The sequence below is a fragment of the Mustela lutreola genome, chromosome 12, assembly GCF_030435805.1.
Source record: "Mustela lutreola isolate mMusLut2 chromosome 12, mMusLut2.pri, whole genome shotgun sequence".
NCBI lineage: Eukaryota > Metazoa > Chordata > Mammalia > Carnivora > Mustelidae > Mustela > Mustela lutreola.
Genome location: NC_081301.1, coordinates 89,583,028 through 89,602,625, shown reverse-complemented (window position 1 = coordinate 89,602,625; position 19,598 = coordinate 89,583,028). Strand labels below are relative to the sequence as shown.

General features: G+C 43.8%; 1 protein-coding gene across 3 annotated transcripts in view; it reads left to right on the top strand.

Annotated features, from left to right (window-relative positions):
* Positions 1 to 19,598, top strand: part of ENTREP1 (endosomal transmembrane epsin interactor 1) — a 63,678-nt gene that overhangs the window by 22,239 nt on the left and 21,841 nt on the right. For 2 of the 3 annotated variants that reach the window (XM_059141195.1, XM_059141194.1), the window contains one exon: positions 16,834 to 16,944. The exons of the other annotated variant lie outside the window; for it this stretch is intronic. In XM_059141195.1, the coding sequence (XP_058997178.1) occupies positions 16,834 to 16,944 (111 nt within the window). The remainder of the gene's footprint in view (positions 1 to 16,833; positions 16,945 to 19,598) is intronic. 3 annotated transcript variants of the gene reach the window in all.

The following is a 19,598-nucleotide window of genomic DNA, read 5'->3' as shown; positions in this document are numbered from 1 at the left end:
TTTGTAACTTAAAGTGACTGGAGGATTTTTTTTTGCACCTGACATTGACCAGAGGGGTCACAGGTGCAGTCCCAGAAATCATCTAAGGGGTCAGGACACACTAGCCCTGCAGCGTGGGCTTGAACAACATGGAGGGAGAGAACAAAGTGGTTTTCTGTTGGCTCCTGCGAGCCCTGCTTACTCAAGGGATCGGCAACATTATTTTTGGTAGCAGCACCGTGAGTGATTAAGTTTAGAGAAAAGGAAATGTAACCCTGTGGTCCCTCAAAGGGGGATCGTTTTGAGCAACCACATCAAATCTGTTGTTTTTTCTTCTTGTCTGTCATTTGCTGGGTTCCGTCTCGCATTTCACTTGACTTCAGTTTTGGACCATGACTTTGACACATATGTTTATGTTATTTCTGGAGTTTTTAAAAAAATATGCATCTGAGTCTCCTTTTCTGGAGTTTCTAAACGCCTCTTTTCTTTTTCTCCTGGCAAAGAAAGCCTCTGATCTCCGAGATGATCTGACCGTTGTGGCACTGCCGTCCTTATGTCACCATCGTTGTCGTCTTCGACAGTTTTATGGAACTATATTTGATACATTATAAATTCACCGTGTAAAAATTCAGTAGTTGTACATGTACAGTGCAGTAGTTGTTACATGTTCACAGACAGGCACAAACATCTTTATCACCAGTCGTACGACATTTTCATCAACCCCCAAAAGACCCAGTACCCATTAGAAGCCACTCCCATGGGGTGTCTGGGTGGCTCAGTGGGTTAGGCCTCTGCCTTCCGCTCAGGTCATGATCTCAGGGTCCTGGGATCGAGCCCTGCATCAGGCTCCCTGTTCAGTGGGGAGCCTGCTTCCCCTTCTCTCTCTGCCTGCTTCTCTGTCTATTTGTGATCTCTTTCTGTCTCTGTGAAATAAATATAATCTTTTAAAAAATTAGAAAAAAAAAAAGGAGTCTCTCCCATATCTGGGGCGTCTGGGTGGCTCAGTCGGTTAAGTGTCCGACTCGTTTCTTTTGTCTTTTCTTTTTCCTTTCTTTCTTTTCCTTTCCTTTCTTTTCTTTGTTTTAAGATTTTATTAGTTTGAGACAGAGAGACAGCACATGCGTGAGAGAGCATGAGCGGGGTGAAGGGCAGAGGGAGAAGCGGACTCCCTGCCAAGCACGGAGCCGGATGCAGGATGAGGACCTGAGCTGAGGGCAGACGCTTAACCAGCCAAGCCACCCAGGTGCCCCAGGCATCGGACACTTGATTTCAGCTCAGGTCATGATCTCCGGTCATGAAGTCAAGCCCTGCGTCAGGCTCCTTGCTCAGCGTGGAGTCTGCCTGAGACTCTCGCCCTCTCTCTGCCCCTCCCCATCCAGCTCGCTCACGGGCAAGAGCACACACTCGCTCTGTTTCTCAAAAATAAATTAATCCTAAAAAAAATCCTTTCCGTTTCCTTGCAGTTCCCCAGCCCTAGAAAACCACTAATGAATTGTCTGTCTCCATAAATTTGCCTCTTCTGGGCATTTCAGATAAATGGGATCCTGTAATATGGGATCCTGTGTAACTGGGTTCTTGCACTCAGCATATTTTTTAGCACAGTATTCTAAGGGTCCCCCATATGATAGCATGTATTATTGCCTTTCCTCCTTTTTATTGTTGGATACTATTCCACGGATGGAGGTATTACATTTAAAAAAAAAAAAAAGATTTTGTTTATTTATGGAAGAGAGGGAACACAAGCACAGGGGATCTGGAGAGGGAGAAGCAGGCTTTCTGCTGAGCAGGGAGCCTGATGTGGGGCTGGATCCCAGGATGCCGGCATCATGCCCTGAGCCAAAGGCAGACACTCAACGACTGAGCTACCCAGGCGCCTCTGGATGTATTACATTTTATTTATCTAATCATCTGCTGGTGATCATGGCCACTTTCTGGCTATCATGAATAGCTCTGCTGCGAACATGAACATGCAAGATTTTTTGGACAAGTTTTTGTTTCTGTTGCCTATACACATAGGAGAGAATGGCTGAGTCATATGGTAACTCTATGTTGAAGAGTTTGAGGAACGGTTTCCCTAAGCAGCTGTATCATTTTACATTCCCATCAGCGGTGGGTGCAGGTTCCAGTTCCTCTTTGTTGATACTTATTATTGTCTTTTTTTATTTTAACAAGATTTTATTTATTTGTTTGAGAGAGACACAGGGAGTGAGGGAACACAAGCAGGGGGAGTGGGAGAGGGAGAAGCAGGCTTCCCACTGAGCAGGGAGCCCAATGTGGGGCTCAATCCCAGGACCCTGGAATCATGACCTGAACCAAAGGCACCTTAAGAGCTTAAGGGCTTAAGAGCTGAGCCACCCAGGCACCCCTATTGTCTGTCTTTTTGATGAGAGCCACCATTATAGGTTTGACGTGGTCTCTCAATATGTTTTTGATTTGATGTTGACACTCTTTTCATGTGCTCATTGGTCATTTTCTTGTCTGCTTTAGAGGAATGGCTATTTAGATTCCTTGCCCATTTTTCCATTGGGTTTTTTTTTTAATTGCAAGTCTCTTACCAATTAGCAATTTACTTTTTTGATGGTGTCCTTTGAGGCACAAATTTTTATATCATAATGATATCCAGTTTATCTATTTTTTTCTTGTGTTGTTAAACATTTGTATTTAAGAAGCCTCGATCTAACAAGTTTGTAAAGACTTGCTTCTATATTTTCTTGGAAGAGTTTTATTGTTTTAGTTTATGCTTGGGTCTGTGGTCCATTTTGAATCAATTTTTGCATATGGTGTGAGGCAGTGGTCCACGGTCTTTCCTTTGAATGTGGGTCTCTAGTTGTCCCAACATCATTTATTATAAAGACTGTACTTTCCTCATTAAATTGTCTTGGAATACTAGTTGAAAATCAGTTGAGTCTAAGTGGGAGGTTTCTTCGTCTGACTTCTAATCGCACTCTCTGCTAGCTGTTCCACTTTTCCCTTTGGACATTTCTGGGACTACTGACTTCCTGATCTAGTATGGACTTTTTTTCTGGTTTTCTCGGCCTGCTGCACAGCTGTCATCTGAAAATTTCTTTTCTTTATATTCTTGGGTTACAACTCTTGTTTCTTAGATCTCGTGCCTCATGTATTCTTTTTCCTCGAATCCCTTTTTCATTTTACTAGAGAACATGATCAAATAAAAAATTTCAGAAATGATGTGAAGGAAGAGGGGAGCTCTCTCAGGGTTTAAGAGTCTTGATGTGTCTTTGTTTTGCCCTCCTGCTGACCCTCCCACTTTAAGGGTGGTTTACCTGGATAGAGAATTCTAGGTTCAAAAAAAAAAAAAAGTTTTCTATCCAGAATTTGAAGGCATTGCTTGATAATTTCTGTCACCGATGAGAAGCTTGATGCTGACTGATTCTTGCTCCTTAGTAAGCAGCCTCTTTTTTTTCTTATCTGGAAGCTTTCAAGATTTTTTTTTTTTTTTTTTTAACCTTGGTATTGATAAAGCTTCATTTTCAAGAAGAAAACATCATGACTTCTGGGAAAACACAAAGTGACATGCGTCATTAATGAGGGAAAACTGTTTCAAAGAACATTTGAGAAGTTAAGTGTTTGTAGGCCATGTTAAGAGGGGACTGCTGAGGTGGATACAAAACGAGTGGGTGTCCAGTAGGCCCCCCTACATGGTACCTTTAAAGGTTTTCTGTTCCACTGGCTAGAACTTATTTTCATCTCTCCTGAAAAAAAATCTACAACTTAAACTGTGCCTCTACGGAGTTGTAAAATAGCCAATTACATAAGTAGATAAGTAAATGGAATACCCAATAATCTCTTCTGTTTTTTTTCCAAGTTTCAGGTAATTTTTCTGACAGTGTTCTGAAATTACATGAGGATGTGTCTAGTTGTGGGTTTTCTTTTGCTTCATCCTTTTTGAGTACTTTCACTCTGTGAGGCTTTGAGGTCTTTTCATTAGAAGACACGTGTCTTTCTTCAACACTGAGCACTTTTCTTTATTGTTTCTTTGATTATTTCCTTCCCTGCATTAGCTCTTTCTCCCTGGAACATTTAGTAGATGTAGAGCCTCTTGAATTTTTGCCTCTTTGTTTCTTCATTTTTCAAAGTCTTCAACTTATGATACTTTAATCCTATATGCTTTGTGAGGTGTTCCCTAAAAATAAGACATTCTTCTACCTCAGAATAATAACATTATCACAACTAAGAAAGTTATTGGTAATTTCCTTTTTTCCAAGTTATTGGTGATTTCCTGATGCCATGTAATATTCAGCCCCTTTTAACATTTCCCCAGGTACTCCAAAATGTTATGTAACTTTTTCTTAATCGAACTATACACTCACACATACAGAAATATTCATGGATCATACTTCAGTTAAAAGCCTTTGATTAAGAAAAAGTTATATAACATTTTTTTAATCCAAGACCCTATCAAGGTCCAGTCATTCCATTAGATTATTCTGTCTCTTTAGTCTTCTCTGTTCCAGAACACTCTTCCTGTCACTTTCTCCCCTTTTTTTCCCAGGGGTTGACTTTGTGAAGACGAGTCCACTGGTTTATTTCTTCCTTTCTTCCTCCCTTTCCTTTATCTTCTCCTCCTCCCCATTTCCTTTTGTCCCACTCCTCCACCTTCTCTTCATTCTAATTTTAATATGGGAAATTTCAAATTTGCCCTTATCTGAAAGAAATAAACATCTCCAGGTTCTCTCGTACTCATGTTCCAGCTATCATAATCATTGACTCATGTTTAGACCTATCTCACCTACACCCCTGACTTTTCTCTTTCTCCTGCAATGGGATTGTGTTGAAATAAATAACAGCCTTGACAACGTTTCATCCTTAAGTATTTTAGTGTATGCTTATAAATGGCATGGCTGGTAGTTCAGCAAGTGCTGTTGGCTAGAGCGTGGATGTGTGGCTTCCCCACATAACAGCTGCCCAGCACAGTGGCTGGATTCTGCAAGGGAGGGTCTCAGAAGGGTGTTCCAATGGCCTGGGGTGGGGGTAGGAGGTAGGGAGGCTGAGGGTGGAGTGGGGAGAGTACGCCAGGCTTCCTAGGGTCCAGACTTGATGTCTGTTGCATTCTATTGGTCAAACAAATTCCTAAGACCAGCCTAGAATCAAGGGGATGAAAATTGGGAATTAGACTCCACTTCTTTTCCTCTTTTTCTTTTTTCTTTTGCAATTCTTATAAATTGGGGTAAAATGTACATATTTTAGGTATATCATTTTGACTCCCGAAAGTGTACAGTGTTCAGTGACACTGAGTACATTCACAATGCTGGGCAACCATCCCTCCTACCCATTCCCAGAACTTGTTCATCATCTCAAACAGAAACTCTCTACCCATTCAACCGTAATTCCTCATTCCCCCCTGGCAATTGCTGTTCTATGAATTTAACTACAGTAGGTGCCTCTTATAAGTGAAATCATGCACTATGTCCTTTTGTCTGTGGCTTACTTCACTTAGCAGAGTGCTTTCACAGTTCATTCATGTCATAGCTCGGGTCCATACTTCCTTCCTCCTGTAGACTGGCTCACCTTCCCTACTGTGCATTGTCCTCCACTGCCTGATGTGAGGGACAGCCTGTGGGAACAGAGGGAAGACTAGTTGGCAGCCATCCACGGAGACTGTTGACTCTGCCTAACTTCTCTAGAGCTGACAGTGGAGAAGCCACTAGAATCAGGGAAAGAACCAAAATTAGAGAAGCACAAAGGAAAATAGAAAAGAATAATGAAGTAAGAGAAGTGGAGTCTCAAGAATCACAGATCTGCAAACTTTCTGTGGTTTAAACCTTTCTGTGGCCGGGGCACGTGGACGGCTCAGTCGGTTGAGTGTCTGGCTTGGGCTCAAGTCATGATCCTGGGGTCCTGGGATTGAGCCCCACATCGGGCTCCCTGCTCAGCCGGGAGTCTGCTTCTCCTTCTCCCTCTGCTTACCACTCCCCTAGCTTGTGCTTTCTCTTTCTCTGTCAAATAAACAAATAGATAAGTAATATATTTTTTGAAAACCCCTTTCTGTGGCTGTTGGTATCTTCAAATCCCAATTTCCTCCTGCCACCTTATTCCCAAGGGCTATAGCAAACCATGTTCCTGCTCCTTCCATTTTGTTTGAATAGCCAGTCTCACATGTCACATCATCCTCTTGATTATTTCTCTTGAGACTGTCATTAGGGTGTCTTTTTCCTGGTCCTTACCACATTCTCAATTAGTATATGTGCATTTAGGGTGGTAGAGCTGTCTGATGTCTACATTGCATCAGGGAATCATGGAGCCAGACGTGCTCCATGGGCACTCTCTCCTCGGCTAAGCCTGATCGCTCAGGTCATGAGGAAAGTCACCTTTCTGAGCAATGAGGGCTGATGTCCTGAAAGGAAAGCCTGGGAGACTGAGGCTGGGGGTGGTCTGCAAGGGAACAGGGAGTCTACAAGGGAACAGAGGATAGGGCCCCGTGGTAAGGCAGGATTTCTTCTTCACAAGCAAGGAGCTTCGAAAGTACCCCTGAGATTTGTACGTTTTCACCAGGAATTAGCAACTCTCAGTTATAAATGCTTTAACTGAGGTTATAAGCTCATCTCAAAGCTGTGTCCCAAACTGACAATAATTGGTCTTATTCTGTCTTATTCAGGGGGCAGGGGTGGGAAGAAGCCTGGGACTGGGAATAAATGTTATTATATTTTAAACACTTTATAAAAAGAGAATCTGGGGACAGCCATAATGTGAGTAAATCTGATACTTAACTGTCTTTGGGAGGAAAGGGAGACGGCTAGTTCCATATTCACAGCAACGGGCCTGTGTTTTGCTTGTTGGCAAGGAGAACGAGTCTGGACGTTGGTAACATATCTGCCAAGCTTCTGGAAGAAGTTTTAAAGGGTGTCAAGGAAGGGAAGCCCCAGAGTAGGTTCGTTAGGGATCCGAGGATTACAGGCACGTGGGCAGACCAAGTCAGTGCATGTGTGAGCTCCTGAAATAGGTTGAAAGCAGCAGGAGTCTGGGCTTTGAGAGTGGCCTGTGATTTGTTATGCTTTGTTGGTTGCCATGGTGCTGGGTGGTGAATCTTAACATTCATTTTGCTAACGTAGTTCAGAAAAGTATTCCCTTGATATCTTCAATCTTTTTTCCAGTGTCTGTGTGCTTTACTCCGATAACTTTGCTCATGATTCTACATGTTTGTATTGAAATGGTTCCCCAAACGGAATTAAAATGTTAAATATTAAGAGCTAACTGCACAGTGACATTAACTGTCAAAGGTCCTATGACATTCATCTTATTAACCAGTGACTAATCAGTGGTTTGGAGCTTGGACTCCCTGGTGCTTAGGACATAAATGTTAAAATGCTGGTCAGATTCCCAGCTTGATCCCACAACATTCTTGTTTCAGTGGGAAAATATAACTTACATTCTAAGGACTGGGTGCTTCGCTCTTCTACCCACTCATTTACCACCTACACTCCTACTTCCTTTGATATAATGGGACAGGAGTCCCAATCGTTGCTACCTTCTTTCTCTAGAAAGTCGTAGTTCCCACCAGGAGCACTGGTGGTAGCCATGTTCATGCCAGTAGTGATAGTAATCGTGTTTGCCCTTCAGATCTGTTCTGTGTTTGTTCCAGAATGTTAGTAAGAATGCACAATGCCTTCATGTAGTGCTTATCATAAAGAATTGGCTCTTTCCTGTGTTTATTGATTGATTGGTGGGTTCCTCCAAACTAGTTCAGTATAATTTAAGACCACCTACATCTTTGTGTCTTTGGATCAGATTTTGTGCCCCATGGGAAAAAAGTGTATTTTGGTCTTCATTTACCTTGAGCAGTATCAAAAGGCTATAAATGAGGGAAAAGTGTTTAAATGACTTCCAGGGGTATTTTTTTTGAAATTGAAAGATGACTAAAAAGAGGGCCCTGGGTGGCTTAGTTGGTTGAGGGTCTGACTCTTAATTTTGGCTCAGGTCATGATCTCAGGGTTATGAGATAGAGTCCCTCACCGGGCTCTGCAGTGGGGGTGGAGCCCACATAAGACTCTCTCTGTCTCTCCCTGTCCATGTGCTCCTTCTCCCCTCTCTCTCTCTAAAAACAAGAAAGAGAGAAAGAAAGGAAGAAAGAAAAAGAAAGAAAGAAGAGCACAAAGGGAAAGAATTCTGAAGTGATAGTATTTTTTAAATTGGAAGTTTCTAGAAGTTTCTTTTCATGAGGAAAGAATTTGGTGAGCTTCTGATATTTATTTATTTATTTATTTATTTATTTAAAGATTTTATTTATTTTATTTGACAGACAGAGATCACAAGTAGGCAGACAGGCAGGCAGAGAGAGAGGGAGGAGGAAGCAGGCTCCCCACTGAGCAGAGAGCCTGATGCGGGGCTCGATCCCAGGACCCTGGGATCATGACCTGAGCCGAAGGCAGAGGCTTTAACCCACCGAGCCACCCAGGTACCCTGATGAGCTTCTGATATTTAAATGGAAGCGCACATCCACGTGAGTGCATGCACACGTGTGCACACACATCCAGATTCACGAATCCCACTCATGAGGCTCCGCCCTCATGACCTCATCATCCCACAGAGGCACCACCTCCCAACGCCAACACCTTGGAGTTAGGATCTCAACAAATATATTTTGGGGGATGCAGACATTCAGAACGTAGCACTGAGTTTTAGTTCCTTTATGAGCTTCCTTTAATTTGTCCATCCATTCTGTTTTTGGACATGGGCATTGTTTCCAGTTTGGGGCTAGTATGAACCAGTGCTCTGACGTGTCTGGGTGTGTCTTCTGGGGGACATATGCATTAATTTATCTTGGCCATATACCTAAAGTGAACTACTGACCCATAGGCCGATGTGTGTTGAATTTTGTGAGGAAGAACAAATGCTAGTGCTTCTTCACAGTGGTTGTACCAATTTCTAATGGCTTCTTAGACTCTCAGCCAGTCCCGTTTTTAGCCTCACTGTCACGGCCACCACCCATTTCTGAACGTTTGGAGAGTCTGAGGAGTGAATCCCATGGTTTTGACTTCCCTCGTGGCTCTTGTAGGAATTTCTTTTCTCAGCACCCCTGAGTCCAGTTCATACTGGCCCACTGGCTTTCCAGCTTCTAAAATTGTGGTGCCATTTTCCTGTTCTTTCTATCCTTACGTATTTCTGCATTTAAAACATTTCCTTTGCTGCCCCTGTAATGGGTTTTTAGGAATTGGTAGCACTAAATGCTTATGTTCACTCCACCATACTAAACCTCTCATTTTTAAACCACGCTACTTCCACACAATCTCTGGAACCATCTATTTATTTAAACATGCCTGGGAACATTTCAGATGCATCTTGAGTCTGGAGCAGTGGGGAAGAAGCAGCAAAATACAGGTCCTTGTACAGTAGGGAAAGGTCAACCTAGTTAAGGAATGAACTCTTGTACCAAAGGAGACATTCAACAATACCAAGCAGTGAGAGGCATAATTATTTAATGACATTATGTGATGGGGATTATGAGGAATTTTTAGCAGGTGGGAATGGCAAATTGAAAGTGATATTCCTTCTCGGTGGCCTCAAGTTCCCCAAACGTGCTTTTATTGAGACCTGGGATGGCCTGGGGGCACACTTGCAAAAGATCAGAGCGGAGCTGAATTCCGTTATGCAAAGCATAATGCCTTTGCATCAAGCTACTGGTATGTGCGTATCACAAAATACTCCTGGCTCAAGTTCATAACAGTAAAACCAAAGGCATAAAAGGTATCACTCATGTTGCCTGTCCTGGGAGAGGACCAGCTCTTTGGATCTTGGATTTTGCACCTTACCCTTAAAAGCCCCCGATGCCAGTTATGGAGGGCAAGCCTTCCACTTTTGGGGTCCTACTGTCTTTCATGTCTAAAATCCAAGTTCTAGAAGGACCCTTCTGCATCGACTCTGGACTTTTCCGTTTCTTGATGGTAAATCCCAATGATGATTTGGTCTTGGTAGAATTCAAGGAACTATATGTAACCCATGGTGTTCCCTTCGCGGGGCAGGTGGTGATGACTGTGAGTTGAGAACAATAGGAACAAAGCTTAGAGATCAGAAAAAAATATAGGTCAAATGTAAGGAAGAAATTTATAGAGAATATTAGTCAAGGTCCTGGCAGGGCACAGATAACAAGAAAATGATACCTTGAGAAGAGCTTCATAAAGGGCTTGTTCATGAAGGAATGTGCAAGGTGTAGGAAACTGTGAAGCTGGGATTGTCCCGAGGCTTGACCAGAATCTGGAATTTGGAATCAGGGACCGAGGATCCCTTGAAAGAACCTGTGGCTTTCCGTTAAGGGACACAGCCTACAGGGAAGGAACCTATGGAGTAACTACCCACGTCACCCTCCTCCCTCCTTCCAGTCTTCTGCAAGGGCCCCCCAATGGCTGAACTTCACTAAAGGCAAGAGACCAAAGGGGACCCATGGATATAGTCTTCATAGGCCAGCCTCCTTGGGAAGGGCTCAGGCGAGAGGGTCAGGAGGTCTCTTCCGCACAAGAGTCCATGGTCAACATGGAGTGAGTTCCCTTAGGAACTTATCTGCAGGCTGTAGGAAGAATTCTTCTTAGAGAAGTTTTGGAAACAGTATACCTGCAGATTATTCTTACAATCAGAGTGTCTCTCTAACTGCCATTAACTCCAGCATGTCCCAGGCGTTGAGGAGAAAATGCCGGTACTGGGCCTAGTGAAATCCATTTTGTGATAACAAGCTGCTCCCCCAAAGGGGAAGTGCCTATTATTATAAATAATGAGACCGATTGCATAGCATTCTGCAGCGTGCAGAGGACTTTTTTGGACAGCATTTTGTGTGATTCTCTCATTAATCTTTTGAGGTGGCTAGGAATATAGACCTGTTTGATGAGAAAAGTGAGTCTCACAGAGGTTGCTTAAAATATCACGGCGGGGGTGCCTGGGTGGCTCAGTGGGTAGCCTCTGCCTTCGGCTCAGGTCATGATCCCAGGGTCCTGGGATGGAGCCCTGCATCGGGCTCTCTGCTCAGCGGGGAGCCTGCTTCTCTCTCTCTGCCTGCCTCTCTGCCTACTTGTGATCTCTGTCAAATGAATAAATAAAATCTTAAAAAAATTTTTTTTTAAATATCACGGCAAACGAACCAGGCATCTTGGTTCCAAATTCAGGTGCTTGCCGGAAAGAGAAAATTCAAGTCACCTGCAATGATTTCTTTTTTAAAAAGAAAGAATTGGGGCACCTGGGTGGCTCAGTTGTTAAGACTGATACATGTCTGATACATGACTGATACATGTCTGCCTCTGGCTCAGGTCATGATCCCAGAGTCCTGGGATCGAGCCTCACATCGGGTTCCCTGCCGCAGGGAGCCTGCTTCTCCCTCTCCCTCTCCTACTCTCCCTGCTCGTATTCCCTCTCTCGCTTTGTCTCTCTCTGTCAAATAAATAAATAAAATCTTTAAAAAATTAAAAAAAAATAAAAAGCAAGAATGATGAGAATATAAGAAATGTAAGAAATCCTTGCCCTTTGCAAACAGAGCCGAGCAGACTTTGTGACTAGGATGTTCCTCCTTAGTAGCTGATGTCTTCCTGCCTTCTGTTTGCGAGGACACCCTCTGGTGATGAGTGGGATGGAAATTTGGGTCTTGGAAATTACACGATTATAGCTGGGTTAAAGCCAGAGAGGTCTATCCCGAAAGTCCCTGTAAATCCCAGCTGGGTCCCTTGTAACTCTACTATTATACACCCTTGAACCTGATCCAGCCTCTGAAGGAGACAAGCTTGGTATCCTTCTAGCTCCCATGTCTGATACATGCTGCCGTTTCTGCACTAGACTAATTCGAATGACCAAATAACCAATAAGCTTGGCCAGAGTTTTAATGATAGTAATAAAAAAGCCACCGGAAGGAATAAGTATGGGGAATAGGGCACAGTGATTTTGTACACAGCCTATGTGCCTTGGCTGTGTCCTCATTCTGGGGTTGGTGTTCAGTGATCTGACTGTGACTTCTCGTTGGCAACCCATCCATTGCGGGACAGGAGCTAAGTCTACCAGGCAGTGAACCTCTGGAGCATTCTCTCAGCTCGTTTGTTATTCCGACGTTCGAGAAGTAGCCCCATCCATTGTATGATCTCACACTCCTGTCTTGGCAGATGGATTCAGAAATGTCTTTCTTTCTTTTTTTCTTTTCTTTTTAAAAAAGATTTTATTTATTTATTCAAGAGAGAGAGAGTGAGAGAGAACATGAGGGGGAGAAGGTCAGAGGGAGAAGCAGACTCCCCATGGAGATGGAAGTCCAATGCAGGACCTGATCCTAGGGCTCCGGGATCATGACCTGAGCTGAAGGCAGTCGCCCAACCAACTGAGCTACCCAGGTGCCCATCTTACTATCTTTTTAATATACTAAATATAATTGGGCACCTGGGTGGCTCCGTGGGTTAAGCCTCTGCCTTCGGCTCGGGACATGATCTCGGGGTCCTGGTATCGAGCCCCGCATCTGGCTCTCTGCTCAGCAGGGAGTCTGCTTCCCTCTCTCTCTCTCTCTCTCTCTCTGCCCACTTGTGATCTCTCTCTGTCAAATAAATAAATAAAATCTTTAAAAAATATATACTAAATATAATTTATATAAATCCCTGATCAAAAGTGTTCTAAAATTAGCTAGGTTTTGAGAGTTGGATACACCAATGTAGACAACATCCCAAACAACATATGGAACATTTCTATCATTTTAGACAATTCTTCTCTTTCTTCCCAGTCAATCCCCACCCCCCACCAAATAGGCACCAGTCTTCTGATTTCTATCACTACGATTATTTTGTCTTTTCTTGAACTTCATGTAGGTGGAATCATATAATATCTGGCTTACTTCACTCAATGTGTTTGAACTTCTGTGTGTTGTTGTACATCGGTAGTGTGTTCCCTTTATTGCTGGAAGTATTCCATTATTCGGAAATACCACAATATGTTTCCTTTTTCTCCTGCTCTTGGATATTTTGAGGTATTTTTACTTTTGGTCTAATATGCACAAAGCTGCTGTAAACATTCTTCTGTAAGTCTTTTTGTGGGTAACTGCAGTCATTTCTCTGGGTCTGTTCCTAGGAGAGGAAGAGCAGGTCAAAAGGAAGGTGTATATTCAGTTTTTTTTTTTTTTTTTTGCAGTTTTTAAATTACACGTTTTACTGTAAAACAGTGTTAGAGTTACAGAAATATTTTAAAGATAATAGAGGTCGTGTAGACGCCATACTCAGTTTCCCCATCATTGACACCTTACTTTAGTATAGTACATTTGTTGCAACTAACGAACCAATATTGATACATTATTATCAACTAAAATCCGGACTCTTCAGTTTTTCTTATTTGTATCTAATGTTCTTTTTATGTCCCTTATCCAGCCTAGGAGGCCACATTATGCTTGCTTGTCATGTCTCCTTAGGCTTCGCTTGGCTGTGACAGTTTCTCAGATTTCTCTTGTTTTTGATGAACTTGACCATTTCGTAGAGTACTTGTCGGGTATTTTGTAGCACGGACCTCAGTTGGAATGATCTAATGTTTCTCTTATGATTAGACTGAGATTATCATCAGTTTGGCAGAGCAAGAACACGGAGGTAAAATACCATTTTCATCACATCATGTCAGGGGTGCATGCCATCCACGCGACTTATCAGTGATATTAACCTCGGTCCCCTGGCTTCTCAGGGCTCTCCACTAGAAGATTGCTCCCGCTCTTCCCTTCCATATGTATTCTTTGGAAGGAACTCACCTGCTACAACCCATGGTTAGGGAATAGGGAGTCGAGGATGGACTATCTCCATAAACCACAGTTGACCTTGGAACAACAGAGGTTTGAACTGCATGGGTCCACTTACATGCAGATTCTTTCTTTTTTCTTTTCTTCTTCTTCTTTTTTTTTTTTTTAGATTTATTTGAGAGAGAAAGAGCACACAGAGGGAGAGGGAAAAGTAGACTCCCCACTCATCAGGGAGCCCGATGCAGGGCTCCATCCTAGGACCCTGGGATCATGACCCAAGCCAAAGGCAGATGCTCAACCCACTGAGCCACTCAGGTGCCCCCAGACCTTGTTGTTAATAAATATAGTACAGAATTGTAAATGTTTTCTCTCCCTTATGATTGTCTTAATATAATAACATGTTCTTTTCTTGAGCTTCCTTTCTTGTAAGAATGTAGTATATAACACATATAACATGCCATATATGTGTTAACTGACTCTGTTATTGGCAAGGCTTCTGGTCAATAATAGGCTATTAATAGTTAAGTTTATGGGCATTTGGAAGTCATAATCCGATTTTGTACTGCATGCCGGGGTTCAGGGTGAGCACCCCTGAGCCCTGCATTGTACAAGGGTCAACAGTATTTAGAATTCTTTGGCAAGGAAATTTACATTTAGTTTTTAAGAAGAGGCATTTTATACTCAGACAAGCAACGCCGGAGGGTCCGTGTGCTCCTCGTCCTCGCCAACCCTTGCTGTTGTCACTCTTTCTAAGTTTAACCATTCTAGTTGATGTGAAGTGGTATCTCACTGTGGTTTTAATTTGCATTCGTGATGACTAATGATTTTGAGTAACTTTTTATGGGCTTATCGACCATTCCTATGTCTTCCTTTGTGAAATATCTGTCCAAGTCTTTTGCCCGATTTTCTGTTGTCTGTTTTTTATTATTATTGAATTGAGGAGTTATATTTATATCCTGGATAAATGTTCTTTGTTTAATACATGCATGAAATGTTTTCTCCCAGTCTGTGGCTTGCCTACTGGTTTTCTTAACAGTGTCATTTGATGAGCTGGATTGAAGATTTTATTTTATTTTTTTTTTTTAACTTTTTTTTTTTTTAAAGATTTTATTTATTTGACAGAGAGAGATCACAAGTTGGCAGAGAGGCAGGCAGAGAGAGAGGGGGAAGTAGGCTCCCTGCTGAGCAAAGAGCCTGATGCAGGGCTCGTTCCCAGGACCCTGAGATCATGACCTGAGCTGAAGACAGAGGCTTTAACCCACTGAGCCACCCAGGTGCCCCATGGATTGAAGATTTTAATAAAGAGATTTGGGAACCTGTGCTGGAAGTAATGAACTCTCACTCTTTCTATATCTGATGCTGCTAATCGCTAGTTATGGGGATTTTAATTTATTTATTTATAAAAGATTATTTGAGAGAGAGAGAGAGAGAGAGACTGAGCATATGGGGGAAGGGCAGAAGGAGAGGGACAAGCAGACTCTGAGGTGGGCACAGAACCCCATGTGGGGCTTGATCTCAAGACCCTGAGATCATGACCTGAGCTGAAACCAAGAGTTGCGCTCAACTGACTGAGCCACCAGGTGCCCCATAGTTATGAAGATTTGTGATGTGCTGGTGGGCATAAGGATTATAACCACGCCTTCTTTTCAAAGCATCTGATGTTGCATGAAAAGATAATTTTCAAAGGAAAGTTAGACTTCCCCATAGTAACAATAAATATGTTACTGGGTGTGAAGATTCCAGATGTATTAGGTGTGTCTTTGAGTACCTGCTGCCGGTGCACAGGAGAAGCCCAGGTGAGAAGATCATGTTCTGTCCTTGGCCAACTGGGCCTCCTCGTTTTCCAAAGCTTTGGCATGACAATGACTGACACTGTGCCCGGGGGAGGGGGGTGGCTCTTCTTGCTCCTGACCCAGGTAAGTCCCACAGACACTGACAAATCATGAGAAATAGTAACCCAGCAGCTGCGGCCGGCAGTTCCCCCAAGATCTGATGACAGCACGCATAGCCCTTTTAGAGTTCAACAAAACAAGGAAAGGAGCGGAGGTCAGACTACTCCTGGAGAGGCAGGAAGAATTCCTCTTAGGAAACAACATCACGTGATTTTTTTTTTTTTTAAAGATTTTATTTGTTTATTTGACAGACAGAGATTACAAGTAGACAGAGAGGCAGGCAGAGAGAGAGAGAGAGAGAGGGAAGCAGGCTCCCCGCTGAGCAGGGAGCCCGATGCGGGACTCGATCCCAGGACCCTGGGATCACGACCTCAGCCGAAGGCAGCAGCTTAACCCACTGAGCCACCCAGGTGCCCCAACATCACGTGATATTAAATATTGACTCATAACATGGGTTTAGGGGAGATGCTTTCAAGCTTCTTGGAATACCACAACACACAACAGGCTTTCCGAACTAGCGTTCACATGAGAACTCACTTCCCAGCCAACTCTGGCATTTACTACCTGGACTGATGCCGGGTGCCAACGCTGATCATCATTAGTTCCAATCCTTTCTATTTGTGATGAGATTTGATTTCGATCATCAATATAGTCCTCAAGTTGAAAAGCTATAGCAGTCTCTAATTGGCACTAAGTAAAATCTGGCTTCTTGGTTGATTGCTGTCAATTCTGAATTATTTAGCGTAACATATGGAACATTTAGCTTTGGAAAAAAGTACATAGAAGATCACTGTAGACTTATTTTTTAGTACCTACACTGTTTGGAACTGAGAAAAGACGTACTTTTGTTTTTACTTCTGGCCAGGAAGGGCTCTGAGTGCTCCGACTTTCCTGGGTTCTCGTAGAACATGCTAGAATTCTCCATTTACCTACTTACCAATTGAACTCAGAAAAAAATAACAAGGGCTCAAGGAGGAATTGGCCATGGCTTTAATGCAATGAACAGATCGGATCTAGGGAGTCAGAACTTCCTTAGATGCAAAGAGAGGCAAAAAAAAAATGAGGGACTTGAGAGTCAGTGGTCCTCCTCAACACAGTTTTAAAGTTCTACAACATGAACGAAACGTTGGTACATTAAGGACATGGTTCTGACTTTAAAAAAAAATGTGTGTCCTCTAGGAAGAGAATATGAATTTTATTTATTTATTTATTTTTACTCAGACAAAACTCTGATTTAACTACTGTCTTTTTTAATGGCCTCTTTTCCTGCCACTTCAGGTGAATCTCTTTGTGCTGCTCTCCGTGGTGTGTGTCCTCTTAAATCTAGCTGGATTTATCCTCGGCTGCCAGGGCGCCCAGTTTGTGTCCAGCGTGCCCAGGTGTGATCTGGTAAGTCGACCTAAACCATCGCTGGGCACCTGCTGGGACCCTGGCTTTCCTGGGGGGGGGGGTGGTGGTGGTGGGAGGCGGTAGGCAGCAGCCACGAAGGAAGCCGGCTCTCTGTTTCGTTTACCCGCTTGCCCTGGCCGAATTCAGGCATTTTGTTTCCAAAGCAGGGGCCAGCTAGCAGAGCCCCAGAGCCACAGTAAAATGCCTGCGTCGTTAGTTAGGGAACGGCTCGGTCTCCTCCGAAGGGGGAAAGCGGACGTGATCAGAATACAGGAGAGCAGTCCTGTCTCGGAAACTTCTGGAGGCCGGTTGTATTTCAGAGTTTTCCCGATTTTTGAGAAGATGAACCTGACGCAGACACGACTTGACGCTGTAGCACCCCCTGCCCCCCACCGCCCCGGACTCCGGGGCAACAGGCTGTCATCACAACGTCTAGTTTCCAGGGCTTTTTGAATTTCAGGATTGCGGAGACGAGGTTGTGGGCCTGCAAAATCTCTGAATATTTTCTTTTAATTTTTGACTGTGGCAAAATGCATGTGGTCGCATAAAATGTACCGTCTTCATTTTTCAGAGTTCAGTTCAGTGGTTGAAGCACATTCACATTGTTGTGTAGCCGATCTCGGGAACACTTTTCCTGTTGCAAAACTGCAACTCTGAACCTATTAAATAGCTCCCTCACTCTCCAGGGCCTCCCCCTGCCCTTCCCACCCCGGCCCTGCCTCTGGCAACCATAATATTCCACTGCACGCACATACCGTATGATTCTTTTAACCACAAAAACAGTAAAGTGCCATAAAAATGGGCATACAAATATCTCTTTGAGACCTTGCTTTCAGTTCTTTTGGGTGTATACCCAATTGCTGGCCAACTTTGGACTATTGAAAACGACTTCTCAGTGACACATACTTCCCTGTGGCCCAAAGCGAAGGGACTGGAGTCTTGAGAAGCTGTAGTCAGTCTCAGCTACTTGGGAATTGGTGACAAGGCAGTGTGGCCCCTTAGAAACCATGAGGTTGCCACTGGAGGAGGGGCTGCATTTCTCAAAACACTGATAAAGCCCGGGCCTTCCCTGATGGGCAGACTCAGGGATTCACCACAAACCTGGTGCTCTCTCTACACACTCCTTCACAAGTTTTCCGATTTTGTCACACCGTTGTTTAATGAACTTCCGTCATGGGATCCCAGGCTCACAGACTTTTCTGGTTTTATAGGCCTTGTGCAATTCACCCTTGTCTTGCCAGCTCTCGGAGGCAGCTCGCACTGCCTGTCCTTGCTCCAAAGACCACCTGGCATGGCCCTATTTTCTTACTTTTCACAACACCATCTCTCCCCGCAAATTCCCTATCCCTCAGTCCTTGGTCCCCCAAATATCAGTCCTTCACAGCTCCATGCAAAGAGTAACTCCTTCAGGATATAGTCCCTGAGCCCCTAGGAAAGATAATCTTCCAGAGTGTCCTACATGTCCACCTCTCAGACATATGTCCTTTTCGTTTTTTGGACTAGAGATCTCCATGCACCTGTCTCCTCCCTTCTTCTGAGCCGGGATCTCCCCAAGGGCAATGTTAGCGTCTCTATTTGGGAGTTCTCAGTGGTCCCCGGAGCTGCCTCCCACTCCTTCACAGACAGAGTTCCCAGGAACAAAACGAAGCAAAACAAAACAAAATGTTGAGCCAAGCTTGGTTTTCTAATTACTCATCACACAGCCAATTAGAAGGGGCCAAGAGGCCAGACCCAGGCTGAAAGTGAAAAGTCGCCCTATCTGGAAAGACAGTTTGGCCAAACTGTAGCTCCTCTTATGTCAGGACACTGATCAGAGAGGCTGCTGAGAGTAGAAAGGAAAGTCAGACCTCGTTGCTGACCTAGAAGTTTATGATGCGCAAGCGGAACAGGACAGGCATGGCGAACGCTTGAGTGGTGTTTGCAGAGGGAATGGATACGTGTCTGCTGGCAGGTAGATCGGCGGGGTCTGGCCATCAGAGGGAGACAGCGCCTGGGGCACGCAGAGAAAGAAGGGCTTGTATCCGGGCAAAGATAAGGAATGTAGGTATGTGAGCTGGACCTTGAGTGATGAGTAGATAATGAGAGTGGGCAGAGCCCGAGAGAGGAGAGGACTCAGGGGGCAGTAGTGGAAAGGGAGCTTTGGTAGCTCTTGGAAAAGCAGAAGCCAGATTGCGAGGGGTCAAAGATACATTTAATGGACTTTCCTGAGAAATTCTGTGGTTCTCTATCCTGCGTACCCATCACTTGCGGGCACTTTGTAAAGAATCTTCTAACGGGGTGGGGCCCCATTCCCAAAGATTGTCCATTGACCTAGAAAGGGAGCAGTCTAGGCATCCTTATCTTTTTATATTTTAAGTGTATTTTTATTTATTTTATTTTTTTTTTAAGATTTTTATTTATTTATTTGACAGAGAGATCACAAGTAGGCAGAGAGGCAGGCAGAGAGAGAGGAGGAAGCAGGCTCCCTGCTGAGCAGAGAACACAATGTGGGACTCAATTCTAGGACCCTGGGATCATGACCTGAGCTGAAGGCAGAGGCTCAACCCACTGAGCCACCCTGGCGCCCTTTAAGTGTATTTTTTTTTTAAAAGATTTTATTTATTTATTTGTCAGAGAGAGAGAGAGAGAGAGAGAGTGCACAAGCAGGCGAAGTG